Source organism: Staurois parvus, unplaced genomic scaffold (assembly GCF_062004578.1).
Source record: "Staurois parvus isolate SC_StPar_1 unplaced genomic scaffold, SC_StPar_1.0 ptg000697l, whole genome shotgun sequence".
NCBI classification, from domain to species: domain Eukaryota; kingdom Metazoa; phylum Chordata; class Amphibia; order Anura; family Ranidae; genus Staurois; species Staurois parvus.
This window is the reverse complement of record NW_028318493.1, coordinates 5,739,621-5,764,975: the sequence shown is the minus strand read 5'-3', so window position 1 is coordinate 5,764,975 and position 25,355 is coordinate 5,739,621. Positions and strand designations below refer to the sequence as shown.

The following is a 25,355-nucleotide window of genomic DNA, read 5'->3' as shown; positions in this document are numbered from 1 at the left end:
ACTCCACTCTACTCACTCTACTGTCCAGTTCTCTCCACTTTAGTCTACTCTGCTCTATTCTATTCTGCACTACACTCTCCTGTTCTCTACTTCACTCTTCTCTACTCTACTCTATTTTACTCTAATCTAGTCCATTCCACGCTACTTTACTTCTTTCTACTCTAACCTACTCCACTCTACTCTACTCTACTTTATGCCACTCCAGTCTACTTTAATCTACTCTACTCCACCCTTCTCAACTCTACGCCATTGCACTCTACTCCACTCTACTCTAATGTACTCTACTCTACTATTATCTCCTGTATGCTACTCCAGTCTACTCTAATCCACCCCTTTCTGCTCTACTCTCTCCACTCTTCTCTACTTCATTCCACTCACTCCCCCCACCCTACTCTAATCTACCCCCCTCCACTCTACTTCACTTCACTCTTCACTGCTCTACTACATTCTACTCTACTCTACTCTACTCCAGTTCACTACACTCCTCTCTACTCTACCTTATATCATTATATTGTACCCAGAGAGAGAGACACAGCGTGTCATATCCCATATATAAAAACAATAACCTTCTACTGCAGATTAAAAATATTTGTTTGCAAAGCACAGGAAACAGGAAAAAAAAAATCTGACTTGATTTGTGAAAACTAGAGCACAGAAACCTTGAGTTGTTTTTTTCTTGCATTAGTTGATTAGGTTGAGGTAAGTTAGGTGCAGCTATCTAGGTGTCACTGTATTTTAAATGAAAGTGTCTTTTCAGTAGTTTTGTGCACTGCAGAAAACTGATATTTTTTGTTGTTTTTTTTTGTTCCAGATGTGATCATAGTACATTGCTATCCTAAGTCTATTGTGGCTAAAATTCCAGAGTGCCCCTATGGATGGGAGATTAGCCAGCTGGCCCTAGGTGGAGTGTGTTATAACGGCATTATTGAGTCTGGTTACTATCAATTTTCCATTCCGGACCTGTCACCCAGAAATAAAACATACTGTGGAACACAGTCCGATGTAAGTATGGAAGATTCACATGTAGTAAATGTGTGTTGAATGTCAGTTTCAGCGTTTTAAAAATATGCCCCCAGGTGTTGAGGTTGACAGTGAGTCAGGGGTGATAGGCATTGTATTATTCTGAGGGGCTGATAGGAAGAGAATTAGAAATGCAATGAGAAAGATAGAAATAAAGTAATTTAAGTACATTTGGGACAGGTGGGCTGCAACACAATACTGTCAAAATACATAAAGATCCATGTCAATAGCTTTCACCCCTGAAACCTTATTAACCTTTTTGGGACAAGAACTTTTTTGAAACTTAGACGCCCAGACCAAGTTTTGCAGCATTGGTATGTGTCAGTTAACTTGACTTAACTGAAAACTAGGAACACACACAGTTGCACACTCCTAGTTCTCTGCCGCAAGATTAATTAACATTCTCATGACATGGGGCCTTTGGACTTAAAAAATCTGATTGTTGGCCCACTACTGAAAACCACTTTGATTTCTCACTGACTCCAATGCATTTTGCTGAAATGGCAAAAACGTCTGCAAAAATTCCAGAATTTACCCAAAATTAAGACAACACAAAAATCCCCTAATTTCGTTTTCTATTAATACTGAATGGGATTTCTACTCAAAATACAATGTCTGCAGGGAATTGGATAAGTGTGAAGTTTGTCTTTTATGAGATCAGGAATCTCTAAAATCACAAGCTAAAACAAATGGAACTCATCAACCATCAATGATCTTTCATACCATTTCCATAACTACTTTAAGACTCAACATTGTACATTAATTTTCCGTGTAAGAAGTGGTAAGAATAGGTAAAGTCGTAAAATAATTAACTATTTTAGACATGATTTAGGTTATAATTGGAAAAAGAGTTACAATTTATCACTCTGAACTTGCTTCCCAGTTCAAGAACCCAATCTATCATTTCTACAACTCAATAGTGTCCAACGACAGCACCCTGATTGTGAAAAACCAGCCTGTGAACTACTCCTTCACCTGCACTTACCAGTCCAACTATTTGGTCACTCATGCGGCTTTTGACCAAAGGTGAGTCTTCTCCCTACAGCACAGCTCATTTTGAGTCAGAATTAGCCAGACACATCTCACTCATGTATGTTTTAGTCTTACATATTTTTTTCCTACTTCTAGAGTAGCCACAGTTCACGTGAAGAACGGGAGCTCAGGATCCTTTGAAACCCAACTGTCTCTCAATTTCTACTCTGTGAGTCTTTCAGAGCTTCCTCTCCTTCTGACTTTCATTTTGGCATTTTGGCCTCTCTTGAGGGCAAATCAGGCAAGGTCCATCCAGTTGGTTCTTTGGCCAATCAGAAGGATCACTTTGAGTGACTTTTGGGTCTATTGATATGTTTAAAAAGAGAGTCAAGCCAAGATTTATGGGTAGGCTACCCTTGGGCAGGAATTTTTTTTGCATGTATCAAAGTGGTTGGTCCTTATTGCTTCAGTTCGTATGCTTCAAAATGGAGGCAACTACCTAAAATCAAAAGTAAATCTTCAACAGACAAAAGCCATGAGCTCAAATCCCTTTATATGTTCATGTAGTCCCTCTGTCAGCTATAGGGAGATAGGATAGACTTTCCATTGCACAATAGGTTTAGTCATGGCATGGCAGTTTAGACATGGTAGATGTTGAAATGACTGCAACTATTATATTTTGTTCGAGTTCAAGGTCTAGTAGAAAACCTCTTATTTCACAAACATATACAAAATATTAAAATGCATATGGGCACTAGACAATATTATCCAAGTTAACTACTCCAATCTGCATTATACAATCATTAAGGAAAGCAGTACCTTAGGGTTCAACCTGCAATCCTAAATTCTTGATGGCTGAGAGTGCAATGTTCTCCAAGAAGGCCCTTCCTAGGCTTATGGTAACTGTTACACTGGCTTATCAAAATTAAAATTGCAGCCAAAATGTTTTTTTTCCTAGTTTCAGCTGAAGTGGGGATTGGTAAAAATCTTTGTTGGGTATTTAGTGCTGCCTGGGTCCTCATTGCAGAGATTCATTGTGTCTTCATATTAGAAATAGTGAGCATTATACAATGGGAGAAAAAGCAGGGGAGCTCCAAAAGTTGGGGGGGTGACTTCCAATGAGGACACGTGATATATTTAAAACTGGGATTTCTCCTTCCTTCAAACAGATTTTCATTTAATTTCAGTTAGGTACCATGACTTTGAGACATGCATTAAAAACAAATCTCCCCACAAAGAACAAAGTAATAAAAAACCTAATAAAAGGTCTAATCCTTTAATGCTAGAAACCAGCCTTTCTTAGCCAGTGCCCATGGAACTCTAAGGTTCTTTCAGAGGTTGCTAGGATTTCCTTGGGCAACAAGTAGCTTTTTTCTCTCAGATAAGTAACCACTGGCATCAACCATCTCTTTATGTATCTGAAAAGCATTCTTTCCACTGACCACCAATGTAAGGAGCATTTGTCAGAAGCGTGTAATGCTCCTGACCCATGCAAGCTAAAGGTCTTATTCCAGCATTGTGGTTTTGGCTGAGCTGCACTTTCCCTGTCTGACTGTCTATCTGAAGGGTGATTGCCAAGGAGTGGTGTGCAAACCTGTTTTAAGCCTGCCAAACCTTTAGTGTCTTGCTTGTGATAATGTAAAGCTTACCCCTAGCGTTGGTGGTCAGATACCATAGCTGGTTCAGTGTTCTTCGCCTACAGCAGCCTTCTTTCCCATAAGGCAAGCAGGCCTACCAGTACTCAGTTTCCCCCAGGTCTTATACGCAATGCTTTATTGCCTGGCCACCATGCTGGGGCAGGAGTGAGCTATGCGCAGAAAACGGGTACTTGGGGTTGACATACAGGCAAAGTGGTGCAGTGGCAGTCCGGGTTCAAGGCGGGCAGAGTTCAGAGAGTAGTCAGGGTTAAATCTGGGGTCACAAGGCAGACTGAGTCCAGAGGGTAGTCAAAGTCCAATCCAAGGTCGATAACAAGAAAATCCAACCAAGGTGACAGGGTAGGGATCAGGCAAAGGTGAAGTCCAAGGCACGGGAACAAAGTAGGAAACCATGGAGCTTGAAGAATATGTTGCAAACACTATCACAGGAAAGATACTAAAGGCTTCACGGGTGCATTTCTTGTCTTGGCAGAGCTGCCCTCATGGTGAGCAGCAGCCCCAAAAGAGCTGAAATCCTCCCTGGAGGGAGATGAACACTCTGTTCAGGCCTCCTGCACGTTTATCATCTCCTCAACCACCTTCTGGATGTCTCATTCCAGGGATTGGTTGGAGCATGATAAATATTCAAATGATCACTTGATTATCCCTGCTCTATACTCTGGAAGCTTCTTTCAGAGGCAGGTGGGAGGAATCAAACTCTCAGCTCAGGACACCCTGAATAGACCAGCCCAATCAATCACTGCTCCACTCACTACCGTGGAGCCAAAAACTAAATGTAACCTAGCAGCCCAGCTAGAGGAAGGCACTATCAGGAGCATTCTCCCCACTGGCCACCAATGAAGGAAGCATTCTTCCCACTGGCCACTAATGTAAGGAGCACTCTTCCCACCGACCATTATTGTAAGGAGCATTCCTACCCCTGACCACCAATGTAAGGAGCATTCCTACCCCTGACCACCAATGTAAGGAGCATTCTTCCAACTGGCCACTATTGTAAGGAGCATTCTTCCCACTGACCATTATTGCAAGAGGTATTTCTACCCCTGACCACCAATGTAAGAAGCATTCTTCCCACTGGCCTCTAATGTAAGGAGCATTCTTCCCACCAACCATTATTGTAAGGAGCATTCCTACCCCTGACCACCAATGTAAGGAGCATTCTTCCAACTGGCCACTAATGTAAGGAGCATTCTTCCGACTGACCATTATTGTAAGGAGCATTCCTACCCCTGACCACCAATGTAAGGAGCATTCCTACCCCTGACCACCAATGTAGGGAGCATTCTTCCCCCTGACCACCAATGTAAGGAGCATTTCTACCCCTGACCACCAATGTAAGGAGCATTCCTACCCCTGACCACCAATGTAAGGAGCATTCCTACCCCTGACCACCAATGTAAGGAGCATTTCTACCCCTGACCACCAATGTAGGGAGCATTCTTCCCCCTGACAACCAATGTAACAAAAATTCTTCCCACTGACCACCAATGTAAGGAACATGATCACCAACCAATGTAAGGAACATTCCTTCCACTGACCACCAATGTAAGGAGCATTCTTCCCCCTGACCACCAATGTAAGGGACATTCTTCCCACTGATCACCAATGTAAGGGACATTCTTCCCACTGATCACCAATGTAAGGAGCATTCTTCCCACTGATCACCAATGTAAGGAGCATTCTTCCCCCTGACCACCAATGTAAGGAGCATTCTTCCCCCTGACCACCGTGCTAATGTACTGTGAGCTGCACATACTGCTCTAGACTTAGAAAGTTTTGGCTGGTGTCATGCTTTAAGCAAGCATTTGCAGTCACAATCTATTTTTCACATAGAATTGGGTATTTGGCTTGTTGTGCCTTCATATGTTTTTCCAACAAAATGACCATAAGCTCTGGTTCACCCTGAATGCAACTTTGAAATTGCGCTACTTCACTTGAAGTAGCGAGATTTCAAAGCCGCAGATCAGTGCGATTTGTACCTCCGATTTCACTGCGGCTTGTGACTTCATTTACCAGAAGTCAATGCAGGTCACAATGAAATCAAAAAAAGTAGTGCAGGAACTATTTTTGAAACGGCTTTATTTCAAATCGCATTGAATAAGACAGTGCCATAGAAATACATTAGATGCAACTTCAGGTGCGATTTGTACATTCCACGTCGCACCTGAAGTCGCAGCGGTGTACACCAAGGCTGAAGCTTGAGTCTCTTCCTCGGGGCCCAACCCAAACGTAGTATAAATATGATCTTATTATTTATTTCAGGTACTTATATAGCGCCGTCAATTTACGCAGCACTTTACATATATATTGTACATTCACATCAGTCCCTAACCCTCAAGGGGTGTACATTCTAAGGTCCCTAACTTACATTCATACATATTAGGGCCAATTTAGACAGGAGCCAATTAACCTACCAGCATGTCTTTGGAGTGTGGGAGGTAGCCCATGCAGGCACAGGGAGAACATGCAAACTCCAGGCAGGTGGTGCCATGGCTGGGATTTGAACCAATGACCCTAGTACTGCCAGGGGGAAGTGCTAACCATTTAGCCACTGTGCTGCCCCTCAGTTCCTCCAGTCATGTGCTTGCCCTGTATAGAGGTTTAATATCTGAGCCAAACTGATAATGATTCAGTGGCCTCTACACAGGATCATATGTTTATTACCTATTAGAATTCTGGAATAACATGAAACTTTATTGCATGTGTTTGGTCGCTTTTATTTTTCTGGAAAGAATGCCAAGTTTTCCACCCAAAAAGAAGCTCCGTTTGTTGTGGAGACATCAGATATCGGCTCCGATGTCTACGCTGGAGTCGAAGCCAAAGGAATCAGCAGCAGGTACAGCAAACCATTGTTGCCTTATTGGGAATAGGAAATGTAATCCCATGTAAAAAACACTTCGGCTGGGTTCACACCTATGCAAGGTTGTGTTTGACCTGTTCCTGCATTGCCTTTTTACACCTGCATTTTTGCTGCGCTTTTGATGCATTTTGCTTTTTTTTTCCTTTTTTTTTTCTTTTTCTTGCTGCTAGGCAGATTTAAAAACAAATCACGTCAAAAATGCATCAAGAACGAGGCAAAAACACACTACATGCTTTTCTGCAGTGTTTCCATTGAAGTCTATAGAACCAAAAATGCAACTTTTTGCGTTCAAAAAAGTTCCTGACCCTTTCCAAAAAAAGCACCGGGTGAAAACGCGGAGATGTGAACGTGTCCCATAGGAAATCATGTTAAATGGACTGTACTGCGTTTCTACAAAATGCTGCGGAAAACACTTAGGTGCAGGGGCGGACTGACCATTTGGAAACTCGGGCACTGCCCGAGGGCCCGGGGTCAGTAGGGGGCCCCATGAGATGCCCCTGGTACCTTATTCATAGGCTTTTTTGAGTTTGGGCAAGGACACAGTGGCCCCTGATCCCCTATTGCCCGGGGGCCCCATGAGTTGTCAGTCTGCCCCTGCTTAGGTGTCAACCTGGGGTTAAGCTTGACTGCAATTGTTGTCACATTACTGATAATTCAGCTGTGAGTAACTTTAGGGCTCGTTCACACTTCACTGTATTTCTAACTCTTGCCAAACACCCCTATAGCGTTTGACAGGTGTTAGACAGGCGTTTGGGAAACGTTTTTAACGCTCCTCAAACGCTCCCAAAACGCCCTATGTGCGGTTTTGAGGCAGTTGATAGGCGTTTGCCAAGCGTTAAAACCGCACCACAAACGCCTATAATGAAGTTAAATGGTATTAAAGCTTTGCAACCGCGTCGCAACCGCACCGCAAACGCCTGCCAGGCACCATAGACTTGAATGGGAGGCTTCAACTCCTCCTGACTCGACACGAGGCGTCAGTTTTGCCGCGACGTGACGCTAAAGCTTCCGTGTGAACAGCACTGTGTGCTGCCATGTGCAGAATTTTCATAGGCGTTTGAGAAGCGTTAAAAACGCTTCCCAAAAGCCTGTCTGATGCCTCCTGACAAAGCTAGTGTGAACGCAGCCTTATTCATGCACCATTCAGCATCGCCACCAAGAGGTTGATTTACTAAAGCTGGCGGGTGCAAAATTAGGTGAACTTCTGCATAGAAACCAATCAGCTTCCAGGTTTTATTGTCAAAGCTTAATTGAGGTTAGAAGCTGATTGGCTACCATGCACAGCTGCAGCAGATTCTGAGTGAACCAGTTTTTGGCTGGCCATACATTATACAATTTTCTTGAGATTTTTGGTTTAGATTTACCGAAAACCATAAAATAGGAGGTCAAACCTAAACAACACTTTCAACTGTATCCAATTAGGCGGCTCTTGCACTACATAGTTGAAGGTAAATCTAAAGGAAATCGGGCAGAAATTGGACAGATAATTGTATAGTGTATGGCCAGCCTTAGTAAATCTACCCCCAAGAGTTTTTCAGCAAAGCAGTTAAGAATAGCCAGGTAAACATGTCAAGAATCGATTCATTTATTTTTTTAGTCTTAAAACTGAACTCTGGGCAATAACAAGATCATCAAATATGACATCTGATGAAGGATCTGTTGTTCATTTGATCTGGGGGATGATATAATACATGGTCTGGTCATCTCTTCTACAGTGCCAGAATGTGGACAAGCACTCCTACATCATTACGTACAATGCAGGACCTACGCCCATGTCATTAGGATGGGATGTGGCCACTGGTCCTGCATTGTACATCATAATGTCAGAAAGAGGGACCAGTCGGGGACCAGAAAATAGAACGGCTTTGTGGCGGCCGGCTGTCACAGCCAGGGGCGGACTGACAACCCATGGGGCCCCCGGGCAATAGGGGATTGTGGGGCCCCTGTGTCCTTGCCCAAACTCAAAAAAGCCTATGAAAAAGGTACCAGGGGCATCTCATGGGGCCCCCTACTGACCCCGGGCCCTCGGGCAGTGCCCAAGTTTCCAAATGGTCAGTCTGCCCCTGGTCACAGCTAGAATTGGCTACAAGGAAGACAGTCAAGCTGTGGATTAGGATAAGTAATATATTGTTTTGTCCTATCCCATCTAAAAATAGATCTGGGGAGGAGGAGCATAGGTAATGATTTTAATACTGTCTGGAGCAGGGGCGGACTGACCATTTGGAAACTCGGGCACTGCCCGTGGGCCCGGGGTCAGTAGGGGGCCCCATGAGATGCCCCTGGTACCTTTTTCATAGACTTTTTTGAGTTTGGGCAAGGACACAGGGGCCCCATGATCCTCTATTGCCCGGGGGCCCCATGATCCCCTATTGCCCGGGGGCCCCATGATCCCCTATTGCCTGGGGGCCCCATGAGTTGTCAGTCCGCCCCTGGTCTGGAGGTAGGGTTTACAACTTAGAAAGTGAATACATATACAAAAAAAAAAATACATGTTCCATTTAAGCTGTAGCAGCCCTCATTCTGATACCTATGATCAGGGGTAGGCAACCTTGGCACTCCAGCTGAACTGAAACTACAAATCCCATCATCTCGCCTCTCCTGGGAGTCATGCCTGAGGCTGTCAAAGCCTTGTAATGCCTCTTGGGACTTGTAGTTCTATAACAGCTCGAGCGCTGAAGTTGCCTATCACTGCCTATGATGTTCACTATTCTGTAGTTACCTGCAAGTACTATATCTTAGTACACCATGGGGCTCATGTATAAAAAAAAAGTGTTGTCACGAACAATCCCAGTAATTGGCCTAATATGTTTATTTTCTGTGCTTGTTAGCTCCATCTAGTGGTCATCATGCAGTATTTTCCTCATTAAGGTAACTGGGGAAAATACCACATTATGCCCACTAGATGGAGCTAAAAAGGATCAACACTTCACTATAACCTATTCTGTGTGTATTTTACAGGTTCAAGGTGGTGCTGAACTATTGCTGGGCCACTCCGGCTCCTGACTATGCTTACCATATTCAGTGGCAGCTCATCAGTAAAGGGTAAGTATCTTCCATGTAAACCACAGAGTGTATGTGCAGAACAGGGACTGTGTGGGCATTGCCCATCACAGCCAATCCACCTTTCCGCAGTGTGCGTTTCTTCCTATCTGGGCGAGTTTTACGCTTTTGTATTAATGGCAATTTCTGGTACCAGGTGCGCCTCGGATGACACCATTCTGGTACATGAAAACGGGAAGAACAGCCGGGCCACCTTCCAGTTTAACGCCTTCCGCTTCCAGAATGTTCCCAAACTGTCCAAGGTCTGGCTGCACTGTGAGACCTTCCTGTGCGACAGCGAAAAGTTTTCCTGCCCGGTGGTAAGTTTTATTGTCTGTAAATGACACTCAGGGCTGATTCACACTATGGAAACGCAGTTAAGGTGCGTTCCGGATGCTTTTTGTATTTTTTACGCGTTTTCTGTGCGTTTTTGATGCTTTCCGGTTCATTTTTTCCCCCTCTCTTTTTCTTCAATTTAAATAGGGACATGTGCGTTCCAGTGTGGTTTTTTATGTGTTCCGATGCGTTTTTGATGTTTTCTTGTTCATTTTTCCCCTCTCTGTTTCTTTGATTTAAATAGGGACATGTGCATTCTCTTTCGGATTTGGTGCATTTCAGTGCATTTTTGATGCGTTCCAGTGTGTTTTTTGATGCATTTTTTTGTGTTCCAGTGCGTTTTTGATGCTTTCCGGTTCATTTTTTCCCCTCTCTTTTTCTTCGATTTAAATAGGGACATGTGCATTCCCGTGCGGATTTGGTGCGTTCCAGTGTGTTTTTGATGCATTTTTGACATGTTCTGCTGCATTTTTTATGTTTTTCGGTTAATTTTTTCCCCCTCTCTTTTCTTCAATTTAAATAGGGACATGTGCATTCCAGTGCAGGTTTTGGTGCGTTCTGTGCATTTTTGATGCATTATTGAAGCATTCTTTTTTATGGGTTCCGTTGCTTTTTGATGCCTTCTAGTTCATATTTTCCTCTCTCTTTTTCTTTCATTCAAATAGGGACATGTGCATTCTCGTGCGGATTTGGTGCATTCCGGTGCGTTTTTTTATGCATTTTTGACTCATTCCATTGCACTTTTGATGCTTTCCAGGTAATTTTTTCCCCCCTCTCCCTATTACTTCAATTTAAATAGGGACATGTGCGTTCCAGTGCAGTTTTGGTGCGTTCTTGATGCATTTTTGATGCTTTCCGGTGCATTTTTTATTTGTTTCGGTGCATATTTGATGCTTTCCAGTTAATTTTTTCCCCTCTTTTTCTTCGATTTAAATAGGGACATGTGCATTCCCGTGCTGATTTGGTGTGGGCTGGTGCGTTTTTATGCACTTTTGACGCGTTCCGATGCAGTTTTTGATGCTTTCCAGTTCTTTTTTCCCCCTCTCTTTTTCTTTGATTCAAATAGGGACATGTGTATTCCAGTGCGGTTTTGGTACGTTCCGGTGCATTTTTAGCATTTTTTTAAACGTTCCAGTGTGTTTTTGATGCATTATTGATGGTTTCCGGTGCGTTTTTGATGCATTTTTTGTGTTCCGTTGCATTTTTGATGCTTTCCGGTTAATTTTTTCCCTCTCTTTTTCTTCGATTTAAATAGAAAAATGTGCATTCCTGTGTGGATTTGGTGCGTTCCAGTGAGTTTTTGATGCATTTTTGATGCTTTCCGGTTCATTTTTCCCCCTCTCTTTTTCTTTGATTTAAATAGGGACATGTGCATTTCAGTTCTGTGCAGGAAAAATGCAGCCTGTTCTACTTTTTTTTCTGCAGCCGGACACCCTGGAACTGCAATCACTGATGCAATGACATTAACAACCATATCACCTACTTTGTGTGCATTTTGGATGCAGAAAAAAAGCAACTGAAACGCATGTAGTGAGTGGGAATGGGGACCAAATCGAATGGTATTAGGCTATTTTTGTCTCCAGGTCAACCAGAGCGAATCCATACAGAATCCATGTCAGAACAGTGACTCATCCATACAGAAAAGAAAATTTGGCCATTATGGTGACTAGATGGAGCTGATGATCATAGTAGATAAGAATAATTAAAAAAAAATATCTTAATATAATAAAATCTTAATAAATAAATAAAATATATTTTCTATGATCATCAGCCCCATCTAGTGGTCATAGTGCAGAATTTTCTTGAGTCACTCTTTTCTGTATAACTGGAGAACTTTGGACCTGGAGGGAAAACACCTAAGAACATGCGATTTTGCCCCCATTTGCGCAGAACAAATGTACAAGCAGTTTCATCGGCTGAATATCTCTGCAAATAGTTTATAAATGCACCCCATAGGTTTCGGTGAGGCATTACTGGTGTAAAATGTGAATGTCTATTAATCACAGAAATAAACACTTTATAAAAAACAAACACTTTATGCTGCAAACTAAATAGCTTCTTTACTCATTCCAAGAAACACTGCTGAGCAACTGCTGAAAATCCCTTGAACCTGATGGACTGTGAATATCTCCTTTTTATCATTGTCAGACCTGCAGCAAGCGAAGGCAGCAGAAGGAACAGACGGGAGGGGTTCTGGTGGCTGAATTTGTCTTGCGGAGTAAGTATCCTCCCAACTGGCTACACAGTACATACAGAGTCTGTAGTGAGCTGTCTGGCAGGGGCATCTGAATCACAAGACTGGCTGAACAGAATCCCAAATCGGTTTGCAGGTATAATGGTTTACAAATATAAATCACCTGTGTTTCTAGCTGGTTAGCTGCAGTTTATCCTTGCAATGTTTACACCCCGTTCACATCAAGCTTACAGTGAAGTCGCACGATTTCAAAGTCGGGTGAGATGCCGATTTTAGATACGATTTGCAAGACACCTGACACAGATGTCTATGCAAATCGCACCAAAAGTCGTGCATGTACTACTTTGAAAATCCGACCAACACAGAATCGCACCGATATGACCGCTGTAATTGCAGACAACAGGGTGTGACTTGGCATGCGGTTTGCAAGTCACAGGACATGCAAATCACATGCCAAGTTGCACTCAGTGTGACCAGGGTCTTAAAAGAAATAAATAAAATCTACATGATTCAGACAAATAAAATGTGACACCCCGAGTCTTATATAGTGCAGTAAGATTATTATATACTCCCTTTGGATGCAAGTGAATATCTCATCTAATGAAATTGAGGAAATAGGAAGGTGATCTTATCTTTTATTTTTGTTGCCTTGAAATGATATTGTGTTCCAGGGCAGGAAAATACAGAGTTTAGGGAGCTATAGGCTAGAATAAATAGGGCACTGAATGTTATTAAATGATTAGATCTATATGAAAAATATACCAATGACAAGGACCATAGAAGTACAATGATATATATAAATATATACACATACATACACACTATATTGCCAAAAGTATTGGGCCCGCCCTCCCAATCATGTGATTCAGGTGTTCCAATCACCTCCATGGTCACAGGTGTATACAATCAAGCCCTTAGGCATGCAGACTGCTTCTACAAACATTTGTGAAAGAATGGGTCGCTCTCAGGAGCTCAGTGACTCCAAGCGTGGTCCCGTGATAGGTTGTCACCTGTGCAATAAGTCCATCCGTGACATTTCCTGGCTACTAAATATTCCAGTCAACTGTTAGTGGGATTATAACAAAGTGGAAGCAACTGGGAACAACAGCAACTCAGCCACCAAGTGGTAGGCCACGTAAAATGACAGAGCGGGGTCAGCGCATGCTGAAGAGCACAGTGCACAGAAGTCGCCAACTGTCTGCAGAGTCAATAGCTAAAGACCTCCAAACTTCATGTGACCTTCAGATTAGCACAACAACAGTGCATAGAGAGCTTCATGGAATGGGTTTCCATGGCCGAGCAGCTGCATCCAAGCCATACATCACCAAGTGCAATGCAAAGCATGGGATGCCGTGGTGTAAAGCATGTTGTAACTGGACTCTAGAGCAGTGGAGACGTGTTCCCTGGGGTGACCAATCACACTTCTCTGTCTGGCAATCCGATGGACGTGTCTGGGTTTAGCGGTTGCCAGGAGAACGGTACTTGCCTGACTGCATTGTGCCAAGTGAGGAGGGATTATGGTGTGGGGTTGTTTTTCAGGGGTTGGGCTTGGCCCCCTAGTTCCAGTGAAGGGAACTCTTAAGGTGTCGGCATACCAAGACATTTCGGACAATTTCATGCTCCCAACTTTGTGGGAAGAGTTTGGGGATGGCCCCTTCCTGTTCCAACATGACTGCACACCAGTACACAAAGCAAGGTCCATAAAGACATGGAGGAGCGAGTTTGGGTGGAGGAACTTGACTGGCCTGCACAAAGTCCTGACCTCAACCCCATAGAACACCTTTGGGATGAATTAGAGCGGAGACTGTGAGCCAGGCCTTCTCCCCCGACATCAGTGCCTGACCTCACAAATGCACTTCTGGAAGAATGGTCCAACCTTCCCATAGACACCCTCCTAAACCTTGTGGACGGCCTTCCCAGAAGAGTAAAAGTGGAACTCAGCGAGCACTTAATATTAGCAGCTAGTACACTAAAAAGAAAACCGTATACCTTCTAAATGACAAATAAATATATATATGTGCAGCACTAAATTGGATATGCGTAAATGACTATAATCTCAAGGATATATAAAGTGCTAGATATACAGTACTGATGATCCGGAATAAATTATATATATATATATATGTGCTAAATGATGCCTAAATAAAGTGCTAATTATCCGGAGAAATATGATGTCATGGTGGATAATCAAAGAAATAAATAAATAATTAAGAAAGTCCAAACAAATGTAATAAAGATAAATGAGAGTTCCAATAAATATCAGTAATCTGGATAAAGGTGAATCTTGTTATCCCAGTAGTAAACAAAATTCCGGTGACGTGCGGGGTATAGTAAAAATGCACACTCACCAGATGCGCATTTTAAGTGTGCAGTATGTTAATATGTAGTAATTAGCCAGAGGTCTCCTCTACGGTAGAATGGAATACAGCCTGGGATGGATAACCCTCCTCTGGAGCCTGGGGTGGTAAGAAGTCAGCCAGAGGTCCCCTTTAAAGGTAAGCTGGAATATGGCCTGATGTGGATCTCCCTCCTCTGGACACTGGGATGGTCACCTGGGTTCCTGAGAGATTAAATGCTCAATGTAGAACCCTGTGGACTAAGACTGGGATGCCATTAAAGTTGATGTGCATGTAAAGGCAGGCATACCAATACTTTTGGCAATATAGTGTATATTTTTATTTATTACAGGTACTTATATATCGCCATCAGTTTACGCAGCACTTTACATATATATTGTACATTCACATCAGTCCCTAACCCTCAAGGGGCGTACAATCTAAGGTCCCTAACTCACATTCATACATACACATACTAGGGACAATTTAGACAGGAGCCAATTAACCTACCAGCATGTCTTTGGAGTGTGGGAGGAAACCAGAATACCCGAAGGAAACCCACGCAGGCACAGTAAGAACATGCAAACTCCAGGCAGGTGGTGCCGTGATCGGGATTCAAACCAACGACCCGAGTACTGCCAGGCGGGAGTGCTAACCATTTAGCCACTGTGCTGTATATAAACATATCTATTCTGTTTGCTTATAACTAGTTAAAATGATCAATGATCACGTTTTCTTGTGTTTAGGTGCTGCTTCCTTACTTAACGCCAGACTTGCAGGTAATGTAGACATGTTTATTCCATGTAAACTTTGAAGGACACGTATCGAGCAACTTGGTGCCAATATTAGATACAAATCAGGCTGCAGAGCATGTGACGTGTGTATTCTGTGTATTGGTGATCCGTACACCCGCAGTCCTGGGCAGCCAACTGAGACATATTTGCAAAAGTCTGCGATAGAACTAACACAGGAAATAAGACAAAGTTTCATGAAATTGAGACAGATTTCCAGACACATCTCTAATTAAAGTGGAACTGAACTAAAAAAGGGAAGACTTTCTATCTTATAGAAATGTAATTGTGCCTGAGCAGTATCCTGCTCTTGTGTGGAATTCCTGCTAGCGTTGCGCCTCCTGGTATGTGAGGGTGTCTAGGCACTCCTGTGCGCAAAGTTTCATTATTATTATTATACAGGATTTATATTATTATTATTATTATACAGGATTTATATAGCGCCAACAGTTTGCTCAGTGCTTCATAGCTGTATATCTGCAGTGTAGGATCATCTAGGACAGGGCTGGCAAACGCGGTCATTGCGAGCCGCACCAGCATTATGGTTGCCCTCAGAGTGCCGGTTGTATCTGTAAGCCCATATAAATGTATCTACTCTTTATCATATTAAATAATTGCCTCTGATTTCTATTACCGGTATTACTGGATTTAGCCATAACTTAAGACTTCATCATATCACGACTCGATTACTGCAACTCCCTTCTCACTGGCCTGCCTCGCCACAGGCTATCCCCGCTTCAGTCGATCCTGAATACGGATGCCAGACTCATTCACCTTTCCAACCGCTCCGTCTCCGCCACCCCTCTCTGCCAATCCCTCCACTGGCTTCCAATTGCGCAACGGATCAAATTCAAAATCCTAACACTGACGTACAAAGCTGTCCATCATACTGCCCCGAACTACATCACTGACCTAATATCCAAGTACCACCCAGCACGCACACTCCGCTCCTCACAAGACCTCCTTCTCTCTAGTTCCCTAGTCTCCTCCTCCCATGCCCGCCTCCAGGACTTCTCCAGGGTGTCACCCATCCTCTGGAACTCCCTGCCCCAACCCATCAGATTATCACCTACTCTCCTCTCCTTTAGGCGCACCCTGAAAACCCATCTCTTCAGGGAAGCCTACCCCACCCCCTGCTAACTTGCCGACCTCCTCCACTCTTCCTACCACTCCATCCCCCACAGCTATCTCCTCCTGTGCCACCATCCCCTCCCTCCTAGATTGTAAGCTCGAAAGAGCAGGGCCCTCAATCCCCTCATGTTTTGCATTGTATTGGTATTGTTCTGTCACATGTTCTGTCCCCCTTTGTAATGTACAGCGCTGAGCGAACTATTGGCGCTTTATAAATACTGTATAATAATAATAAGACTTAAAGCGGAGTTCCAGCTGAAAAAGAAAAAAAGTCTGCAGATACAAAAACTGTAGCTGCTGACTTTTAAAATACAGTCACTTACCTGTCCCTTGGTCCCGCGATGTCCTCACCACCGCTGGTTTCACCGGCCGTCTTCTTTCCCTGGCGCCGGCATCTTCAGTGTGGGCACCCACCTGTGACAGCTTGCTGCTTCACAGCCAGGTGCCCACTGCACATGTGCGAGAAGCGCTGCGCTTTATGAATGGCCCCATCATCTTCTGGCACCTGTCACGTGTCCCAGAAGACTACGGGGAGGGGTGGGGGAGGACAACTTCCACTTCCGATGGCCTTACAGTGGAAGTGGGAGCGGGTACCTGTCAAATTTGGGTACCTGCTCCTCAAAGGTGCCAATCCTTAATGGGGAGCGGGGGACAAAGGCTTAAAGCGGAACTTCCCCTTTTGGGTGGAGCTCCGCTTTAAGCTGTGAAGGGCAGGCGCAGAGCCCACCCACACTTCTGTAATAGACAATGGAAGTCTGAAAAGGAGGGTCGCACACCTCTGGTTTCATCCATAAGAATGTTTATTGGAGAATTCTCAGAGAGGACATGCTTCTGACTTGGTGTCCGTATGAGCAGTCACCAATGAAGTTTCTTGGTACCAGCATTGTGTGACCCTCTTTTTCAACCGGCATAGCATTGTATTATGCTCATAGTAAATCTAAGAAGATGTCCAGAGCACACCCCCCCCCACATCAGATATCAACAGCCCCCCCACCATCAGATATCAAGAGCCACCACCATCATCAGGAGTCAAGAGTCCCTCACCCTCCCTTACATCACGGTGCACCCCCCTTACTATGTGCTGTTGCCGGGAAGAAGCTGGGGACAGAGCTGCAGGAGAGGTGCGAGGGCCTCATGAAATGGCCTGGGGGGCCAGATTCGGCCCGTGAGCCTTGTGTCTGACATATGTGGTTTAGGACACTGATGACGCTAGCAGTCAGAGGCAGCAGATTGGGAGAAAGGTTTGGTGATGTCACCTACAGTTCTGCTCACTTTTCACCGTATTGGAGGCTCTAACACGGGGAAGGAAAGACCTGCTGCTACAAAGACGTATGTCAGTAATGGTGGAATATCGGCTGTAGGGAGTCCACAGGCAATACTGGTGACTGGTTGTTTTTTGCCTTCCTTTTTTTAATCACAGCTCTCAGAGTTCATTTAATCCTTAAAGGATAAGTTCACTTTTTAACAAAAAAATCATAAATGCACATAATTTGCCGGTTTAAAAAAATGTGCATTTACTATTTTGTGTATTGGGAACCTGGAAAGCATTGCACCAGCAAACAGCAGATCAGTATGTGCCTGTCAGTGTGCACATACATGGCACAGGCAGGCATGTCACACTGACAGGGAGAGCCAATGAGCTCAGCAGCACCACATTGCTCAGCAGCACCATGGCAGTTCATTGAGAGTTACAGCTGCAAAGGACTTGCAGTTTTCCCATTCACAGAATACTGTGAATGAGTGATGCGTCCGGGCGGGGGGAGCCCCACCCGGGGGGAGCCCTACCCAGTCACTTTTTAAAACAAATTGTGACAGCTATCAGGTGAGAAGTTAGCTGTCACAACAGGGGATCAGGGGTGTAACTTGTTACACCCTAAACCCACAACAGTAAAATCAGTCTGTATATGCAGTAAATCATGCTTGTTATACTCACTGTGGAACCTAAAGGGTTAATTCTCTGCAGTGTGTAAAAATGCTGTTTGATCCTGTCTTCTCTGATTCTTCTCTTCTTCTACTGTCCCCAATCCATCTGATGATAGTACAGAGCCCTAGGAGGTACTCTGCATATGCTTAGATTGGTGCATATTGCTAAAAAGATTTTTTCTTCTTTGGGAGGGTGCATGTGATCAGCACAGGGCCAATCAGTATTGTCCAGACAGAGGGTCAGGGGTCACGCAGCCTCAAAGGACATTCACGGGAGAATGTGGGTGTAACATGTTACGAAAAGTGAAGTTATCCTTTATGGAGTGGTCAGGGTCAGGTCTCATTCTGTTTCTGTGCTACTTTAGAGCAGCAAAAAGGGAATTTATGAATTAAACAGCAATATAATAAAAATTCTGTCTCGTATTCTATCCCATTGCTCTGGTTATCATTACCTTGCTATGCAATATATACCCCTTTCTATCTGTGATACAGAGGTGTTCAATGAATAAGGGTCCAATATGTGCACAAACAAGGACTCCAAGCAAGTTAGTATCTCTAATGAAGAAAAGTCACTTCAGCATATTTTCTATGGGGATCCACCCAAATCCAAACCAGCATGTGCATACATCATCATCTTTATGTCAAACATATTCCATTTTGAAAACTTAAAGTGTTACTAGACCCACAACAGTAACATCAGTCTGTAGATGCAGTAAAGCCTGCTTGTTATACTCACTGTGGAACCTAAGGGGTTAATTCTCTGCAATGTGTAAAAATGCTGTTTGAGCCTGTCTTCTCTGATCCTCCTCTTCTTCTACTGTCCCCAGTCTATCTGATGATAGTACAGAGCCCTAGGAGGCACTCTGCACATGCTTAGATTGGTGTGTATTGCTAAAAAATTTTTTCTTTGGGAGGGTGCATGTGATCAGCACAGGGCCAATCAGTATTGTCCAGACTGAGGATCAGGGGTCATGCAACCTCAAAGGACATTCACAGGAGAATGAAAATTCCTCCTGCAAGATTAACTAGTGCTCAGCTGGACATTGATAGAAGTCACAAGACTGCTATATACTGCTGATGAGAAAAGGTATTTAGTATTAATATTTACTAAAATAATTGCATTTCCATGTACTGTGTACTGTGGTAGACCAGATATAGTGAATGCAGGGTCCGGGGAAACCAGATATAGTGAATGCAGGGTCCGGGGAGACCAGATATAGTGAATGCAGTGTCCGGGGAGACCAGATATAGTGAATGCAGGGTCCGGGGAAACCGGATACAGTGAATGCAGGGTCCGGGGAGACCGGATATAGTGAATGCAGGGTCCGGGGAGACCGGATATAGTGAATGCAGGGTCCGGGGAGACCAGATATAGTGAATACAGGGTTCGGGGAAACCAGATATAGTGAATGCAGGGTCCGGGGAGACCAGATATAGTGACTTCAGGGTCTGGGGAAACCAGATATAGTGAATGCAGGGTCCGGGGAGGCCAGATATAGTGAATGCAGGGTCCGGGGAGACTGGATATAGTGAATGCAGGGTCTGGGGAGACCAGATATAGTGAATGTGAAGGAAAGCCGAGGGCTGGGCCCACAGATTCAGAGGGTACACGATGCCACACAGACACAGACAGCGGTTCTTTTAAAACAATTACATTTACTGAACAGTTATAGTGATCATGTAGCTGAGCATACGTAAACAGAATGATAACAGCGCATAACCATACAGTAAGAATAATACTGTCTAACACTAACCCCGTACTTGCAGACTTTCCCCAATGTCCAGAAAGCAGCCTGGCTGCGCCTGAATGTTCCTGAGCAAGATATAACATTGGGGTGCACCCTACGTATTGCGCAATACTATTTGTAATCCAAAGGAAAGCGGAGTGTGTCTCTTGTAACTTTCTGGTATATCCAAAATGTCACTGAACACGTGTGGTGCGATATGCTGCGGCAAAGCCGCACTTACAGTTCCCTGGCAGGCTCTTGGTGCTTTTTCCTGATCCACTCCAGAACCGGACCATACAGTCACTTGTTTCCTGGTCTTGTTTTGGTGAATCTTCCCTAGGTGCCGTCGCCAGACTCCACTGTGAGACGTAAATCCTCTTCCAGGCCCCACACAGATTCTCCAGACGTCCTCAGCATATACCAGCCAGACACAGACTTCCTGTCACTTCCTCTTCTGCACCGGAACTCCTCCCCTTCCCATAGAGTTTGTGATACAGTAAGTCTTTTCTTAATTGCAGCCTCAAACCTGTATTTACAGTTCACTATGACCCTTCTGAGGGTCCTACTCGGCCCCTAAATTAGTATTCATTAAACTTTATAGGGTAAATAGGCATTTATCTTGTCTTAGCAAAAGTCACTGCAAAATCGATTCTTGTACTTTGCTGCCATCTACTGACCAAAGAGCATATTGCAGGCATATTACAGTTTAACATTACACATCAGTATTTCATGCCTGCACACCCTTACAAATGCAGGGTCCGGGGAGACCTGATATAGTAAATGCAGGGTCCGGGGAGACCAGATATAGTGACTGCAGGATCCGGGGAGACCAGATATAGTGACTGCAGGGTCCGGGGAAACCAGATATAGTGAATGCAGGGTCCGGGGAGGCCAGATATAGTGAATGCAGGGTTAGGGGAGACCGGATATAGTGAATGCAGGGTCTGGGGAGACCAGATATACTGCATGCAGGGTCCGGGGAGACCGGATATAGTGAATGCAGGGTCCGGGGAGATCAGATATAGTGAATGCAGGGTCCGGGGAGATCAGATATAGTGAATGCAGGGTCCGGGGAGACTGGATATAGTGAATGCAGGGTCCGGGGAGACCAGATATAGTGACTGCAGGGTCCGGGGAAACCAGATATAGTGAATGCAGGGTCCGGGGAGGCCAGATATAGTGAATGCAGGGTTAGGGGAGACCGGATATAGTGAATGCAGGGTCTGGGGAGACCAGATATAGTGCATGCAGGGTCCGGGGAGACCGGATATAGTGAATGCAGGGTCCGGGGAGATCAGATATAGTGAATGCAGGGTCCGGGAGAGCAGATATAGTGAATGCAGGGTCCGGGGAGACTGGATATAGTGAATGCAGGGTCCGGGGAGACCAGATATAGTGAATGCAGGGTTCAGGGTTTAATAACACTTTAAATATTGTCTTATATTGTAACGCATCATTTATGAAAATATATAATGGTTATATTACTCTTGGTACACAACCAACATTTGCACATCCCTACACACCTCTGTTTATTACCATCATGCTAAATAAAGGTATACCGTATAATTGCTATGCAAGGGCCCAGATGGACCCCCACACATAAAAAAAGCTAGCAATAACGTCCTTGTTCATTAGATGGGGTGAGCAGAGGCTTACCTTTCCTCTAGATAGTAAAACAGCCCACAGTAGTAAAAGATAATTCCCAGCTGTCATGCAGCAGAGAAGGACTGTCTGCTCTGTGTGTAAGCAGAGGTCTCTCTGCTTCAGTCTGACATTCCCTCCCTGTGAGTCAAACCTTGAGGTCTCTGCTCAGCAGGAAATGTAAGCTTTCCAAGGGGAAGGCTCTAGCTTTAATGTACTGCATTTCAGACTGCAGCAGAGAGACCACTGCTTACACATTGAGCATAGTGGCCCAGCTATACTGAATGCTGGTGAGGATCAGGGCCTTTTTCAGCAGAAATGTGGGGGAACTCAGTTTTGAATGCATGTAATGGCAAGGGGTGCTGGAGGATCTATTGTTGCTGGCTGCTGGGTGTTCCATTGTCACTATAGGTGATCTATTATTTTGTGTTGGTCTATTGTTGCTGGTGAGGTCTGTTGTTGCTGGTGGGGGGTCTATTGTTGATGGAGGTTAATCGTTGGTGGAAGGAATCTACTGTTGAGGGAAGGGTCTATTGTCCATTGTTGATAGCGGCTGGAGAATCTATTGATGCTGGCTGCTGAGAGATCTGTTGTAGCTGCTAGGGGTCTATTGTTGCTGGGGTGGTATTTTGTCATGGGGACCAATTATTGCTGGTGGGTGGCTGTTGCTGCTGGCTGCGGGGGATCTAATTTTCTGCTTTTCTTGTTATTAATAACAAATTCCATACAAATTATTTAGCACCACAAAATGATACTTGGTTCTGTATTCTCTAAAAGTCATGGCACTGGGAGGTGGGTAGGAGGTGGAACTAAGTGACGGTGCTCGGAGGTGGGTAGGGGGTGGAACCAAGTGACAGTGCTCGGAGGTGGGTAGGGGGTGGAACCAAGTGACGGTGCTCGGAGGTGGGCAGGGGGTGGAACCAAGTGACGGTGCTCGGAGGTGGGCAGGGGGTGGAACCAAGTGACGGTGCTCGGAGGTGGGTAGTGGGTGGAACCAAGTGACAGTGCTCGGAGGTTGGTAGGGGGTGGAACCAAGTGACGGTGCTCGGAGGTGGGCAGGGGGTGGAACCAAGTGACGGTGCTCGGAGGTGGGTAGGGGGTGGAACCAAGTGACGGTGCTCGGAGGTGGGTGGGGGGTGGAACCAAGTGACGGTGCTCGGAGGTGGGTAGGGTGTGGAACCAAGTGACGGTGCTCGGAGTTGGGTAGGGGGTGGAACCAAGTGACGGTGCTCGGAGGTGAGTAAGAGGTGTAACCAAGTGACGGTGCTCGGAGGTGAGTAGGAGGTGGAACCAAGTGACGGTGCTCGGAGGTGAGTAGGAGGTGGAACCAAGTGACGGTGCTCAGAGGTGGGTATGAGGTGGAACCAAGCGACAGTGCTCAGAGGTGGGTAGGAGGTGGAACCAAGTGACGATGCTCAGAGGTGGGTAGGGGGTGGAACCAAGTGATGCTGCTTGGAGGTGAGTAGGAGGTGGAACCAAGTGACGGTGCTCAGAGGTGGAACCAAGTGACGCTGCTCGGAGGTGAGTAGGAGGTGGAACCAAGTGACGGTGCTCAGAGGTGGGTAGGGGACAGAGAGAAGTGACTCAGAAGGGGGGCGTTCCTGTACCTATTTTTTGAGAAAAAAAGGCCCTGGTGGAGGTAGACTTTTTGTAAGCCCATGAGCGAATGATACGACTCAGATCACTTACAGTTCTAATGAACAAGGAAGCTATTGCCAATAGTTTTTGTTTTTTAACAAGAGTTCAATTTGATTTTAATACTATTACCTTTACATTGAAATTTGAGGCTATATATAGAGGCAGAAAGCCACAAATAACTGCACGGGTCATAAAACACACATCCTTTTGTATATAGGTAGTATTCCCAGCAATGTTCTTAGTTTTTATTTCTTTTTCAGCGTGATCGCTCATGAGGAGAGGAATGCCGATAACTGGCATTCCCTTATTTAAAAGCGAACAGCTGTAATTGGACACAGCTTATCACATGACAGAGCTGACGTCTTTGGCTCTTTCCGTTGATCGGTGATCCACTGTGTCCCAGGGTCACAGCACACCACCGATCGCCACGCTGCACGCCTCCGGGGTCCTCCCAGAGCGAGAGAACCACCTTGCGCCCATCATTTCCTTATATGGCAGGAGGGAAGCGGTTAAAGCGTTACTAAACCCCAGACCCTGCATTCACTATATCTGGTCTCCCCGGACCCTGTATTCACTATATCCGGTCTCCCCGGACCCTGCATTCACTATATCCGGTCTCCCCGGACCCTGCATTCACTATATCCGGTCTCCCCGGACCCTGCATTCACTATATCCGGTCTCCCCGGACCCTGCATTCACTATATCTGGTCTCCCCGGACCCTGCATTCACTATATCTGGTCTCCCCGGACCCTGCATTCACTATATCCGGTCTCCCCGGACCCTGCATTCACTATATCCGGTCTCCCCGGACCCTGCATTCGCTATATCTGGTCTCCCACAGTACACACAACATGGAAATTAAATTATTTTAGTCAATATAAACTGCTAAATACCTCTTCTCATCAGCAGTTAGAGCAGTCTTGTGACTTCAGCTAAGCACTGGTTAAAGCTTGTAGGAGGAGTTTTAATTCTGCTCTAGGAGGATGCAGAACACCTGACCTCTGTCTGGACAGTCCTGATTAGCCCTCTGCTGATCACATGCACTCTCCCAGAAAAAAACCTCTCTAGCAATACACTCTAAACTGAACATGTGCATGTGGCTACTGGTTCTGTCTGTCTTATCAGAATAGGAGATAAGGGGAGGATCAGAGAAGTCAGGATCAAACAGCATTTTTACACAATGCAGAGGATTAACCCCTTAGGTTCCACAGTGAGTATAACAAGCATGCTTTATTGCATATACAGACTGATTTTACTGTTGTGGGTTTAGGAACACTTTAAATTTGATAAACTCATTCAACTGATTTTTTTCAACCCGAAAATATTTGTAAAATATGCGACATGACCCTGGAACGGAAAAGTTTGGAGACCCCTGCTGTAGACATACAGTATTTGATTGTGAATAGAATGTCTATATTTCCCTTAAAAATACTTTTATTGATCTTTATGGCTTCAGTGATCCTGCACCATCTCCTGCTCACTGTGGGGATCTGTACAATCCTGACCTAAACCCGGACCACCTCAACGCGGGGTTTTCAGACCTGCAGACAAGATGGATTCTACCACCCAGATTCTCAGTCGTTGGCCTCGGGAAAATGGCTGTCCAGCTGCGTAGCAGGATGCATGAACCTGTGACAACTGCCCGGCCTTTACAAGGTCCAAGAGTGGACAAACTTCTAGACTATGTGTTAGCTAAATGAACTACGGGGCTGGAGTCTGAATTCCTGGAGGTGTCCTAATCTACATGCTTCACAATGGTGCATTAAACCTGTACATAAAAGTGTTTTTTTTCCAGTTTTGTGATACTTGTGTTTATTTTTATGGACAAAGACAAAATGGCTGTAACCCTACCAGCATATCTATTTTCAGAAATGTTCTCCACATATATATATATATATATATATATATATATATATAAACTACATGTCACCTGGCCTTACGGCAAAATTTTCTTGGCTCCCCCCATTCAGTGTCCTCCTGCCCAGGGGCGGACTGACCATTTGGAAACTGACTGAGGGCCTGGGGTCAGTAGGGGGCCCCATGAGATGCCCCTGGTACCTTTTTCATAGGCTTTTTTGAGTTTGGGCA

General features: G+C 44.8%; 1 protein-coding gene across 1 annotated transcript in view; it reads left to right on the top strand.

The window, feature by feature from the left end:
• TECTB (tectorin beta) overlaps positions 1-25,062 on the top strand; it is a 30,827-nt gene extending 5,765 nt beyond the window's left edge. The window contains exons 3-11 of the mRNA XM_089653029.1: positions 812-1,002; positions 1,904-2,046; positions 2,149-2,221; positions 6,383-6,486; positions 9,469-9,552; positions 9,707-9,869; positions 12,034-12,103; positions 15,162-15,194; positions 24,724-25,062. Coding sequence (XP_089509155.1) covers positions 812-1,002; positions 1,904-2,046; positions 2,149-2,221; positions 6,383-6,486; positions 9,469-9,552; positions 9,707-9,869; positions 12,034-12,103; positions 15,162-15,194; positions 24,724-24,776 — 914 coding nt within the window. The 3' untranslated portion in view covers positions 24,777-25,062. The remainder of the gene's footprint in view (positions 1-811; positions 1,003-1,903; positions 2,047-2,148; positions 2,222-6,382; positions 6,487-9,468; positions 9,553-9,706; positions 9,870-12,033; positions 12,104-15,161; positions 15,195-24,723) is intronic.
• The last annotated feature ends 293 nt before the right edge of the window (positions 25,063-25,355 follow it).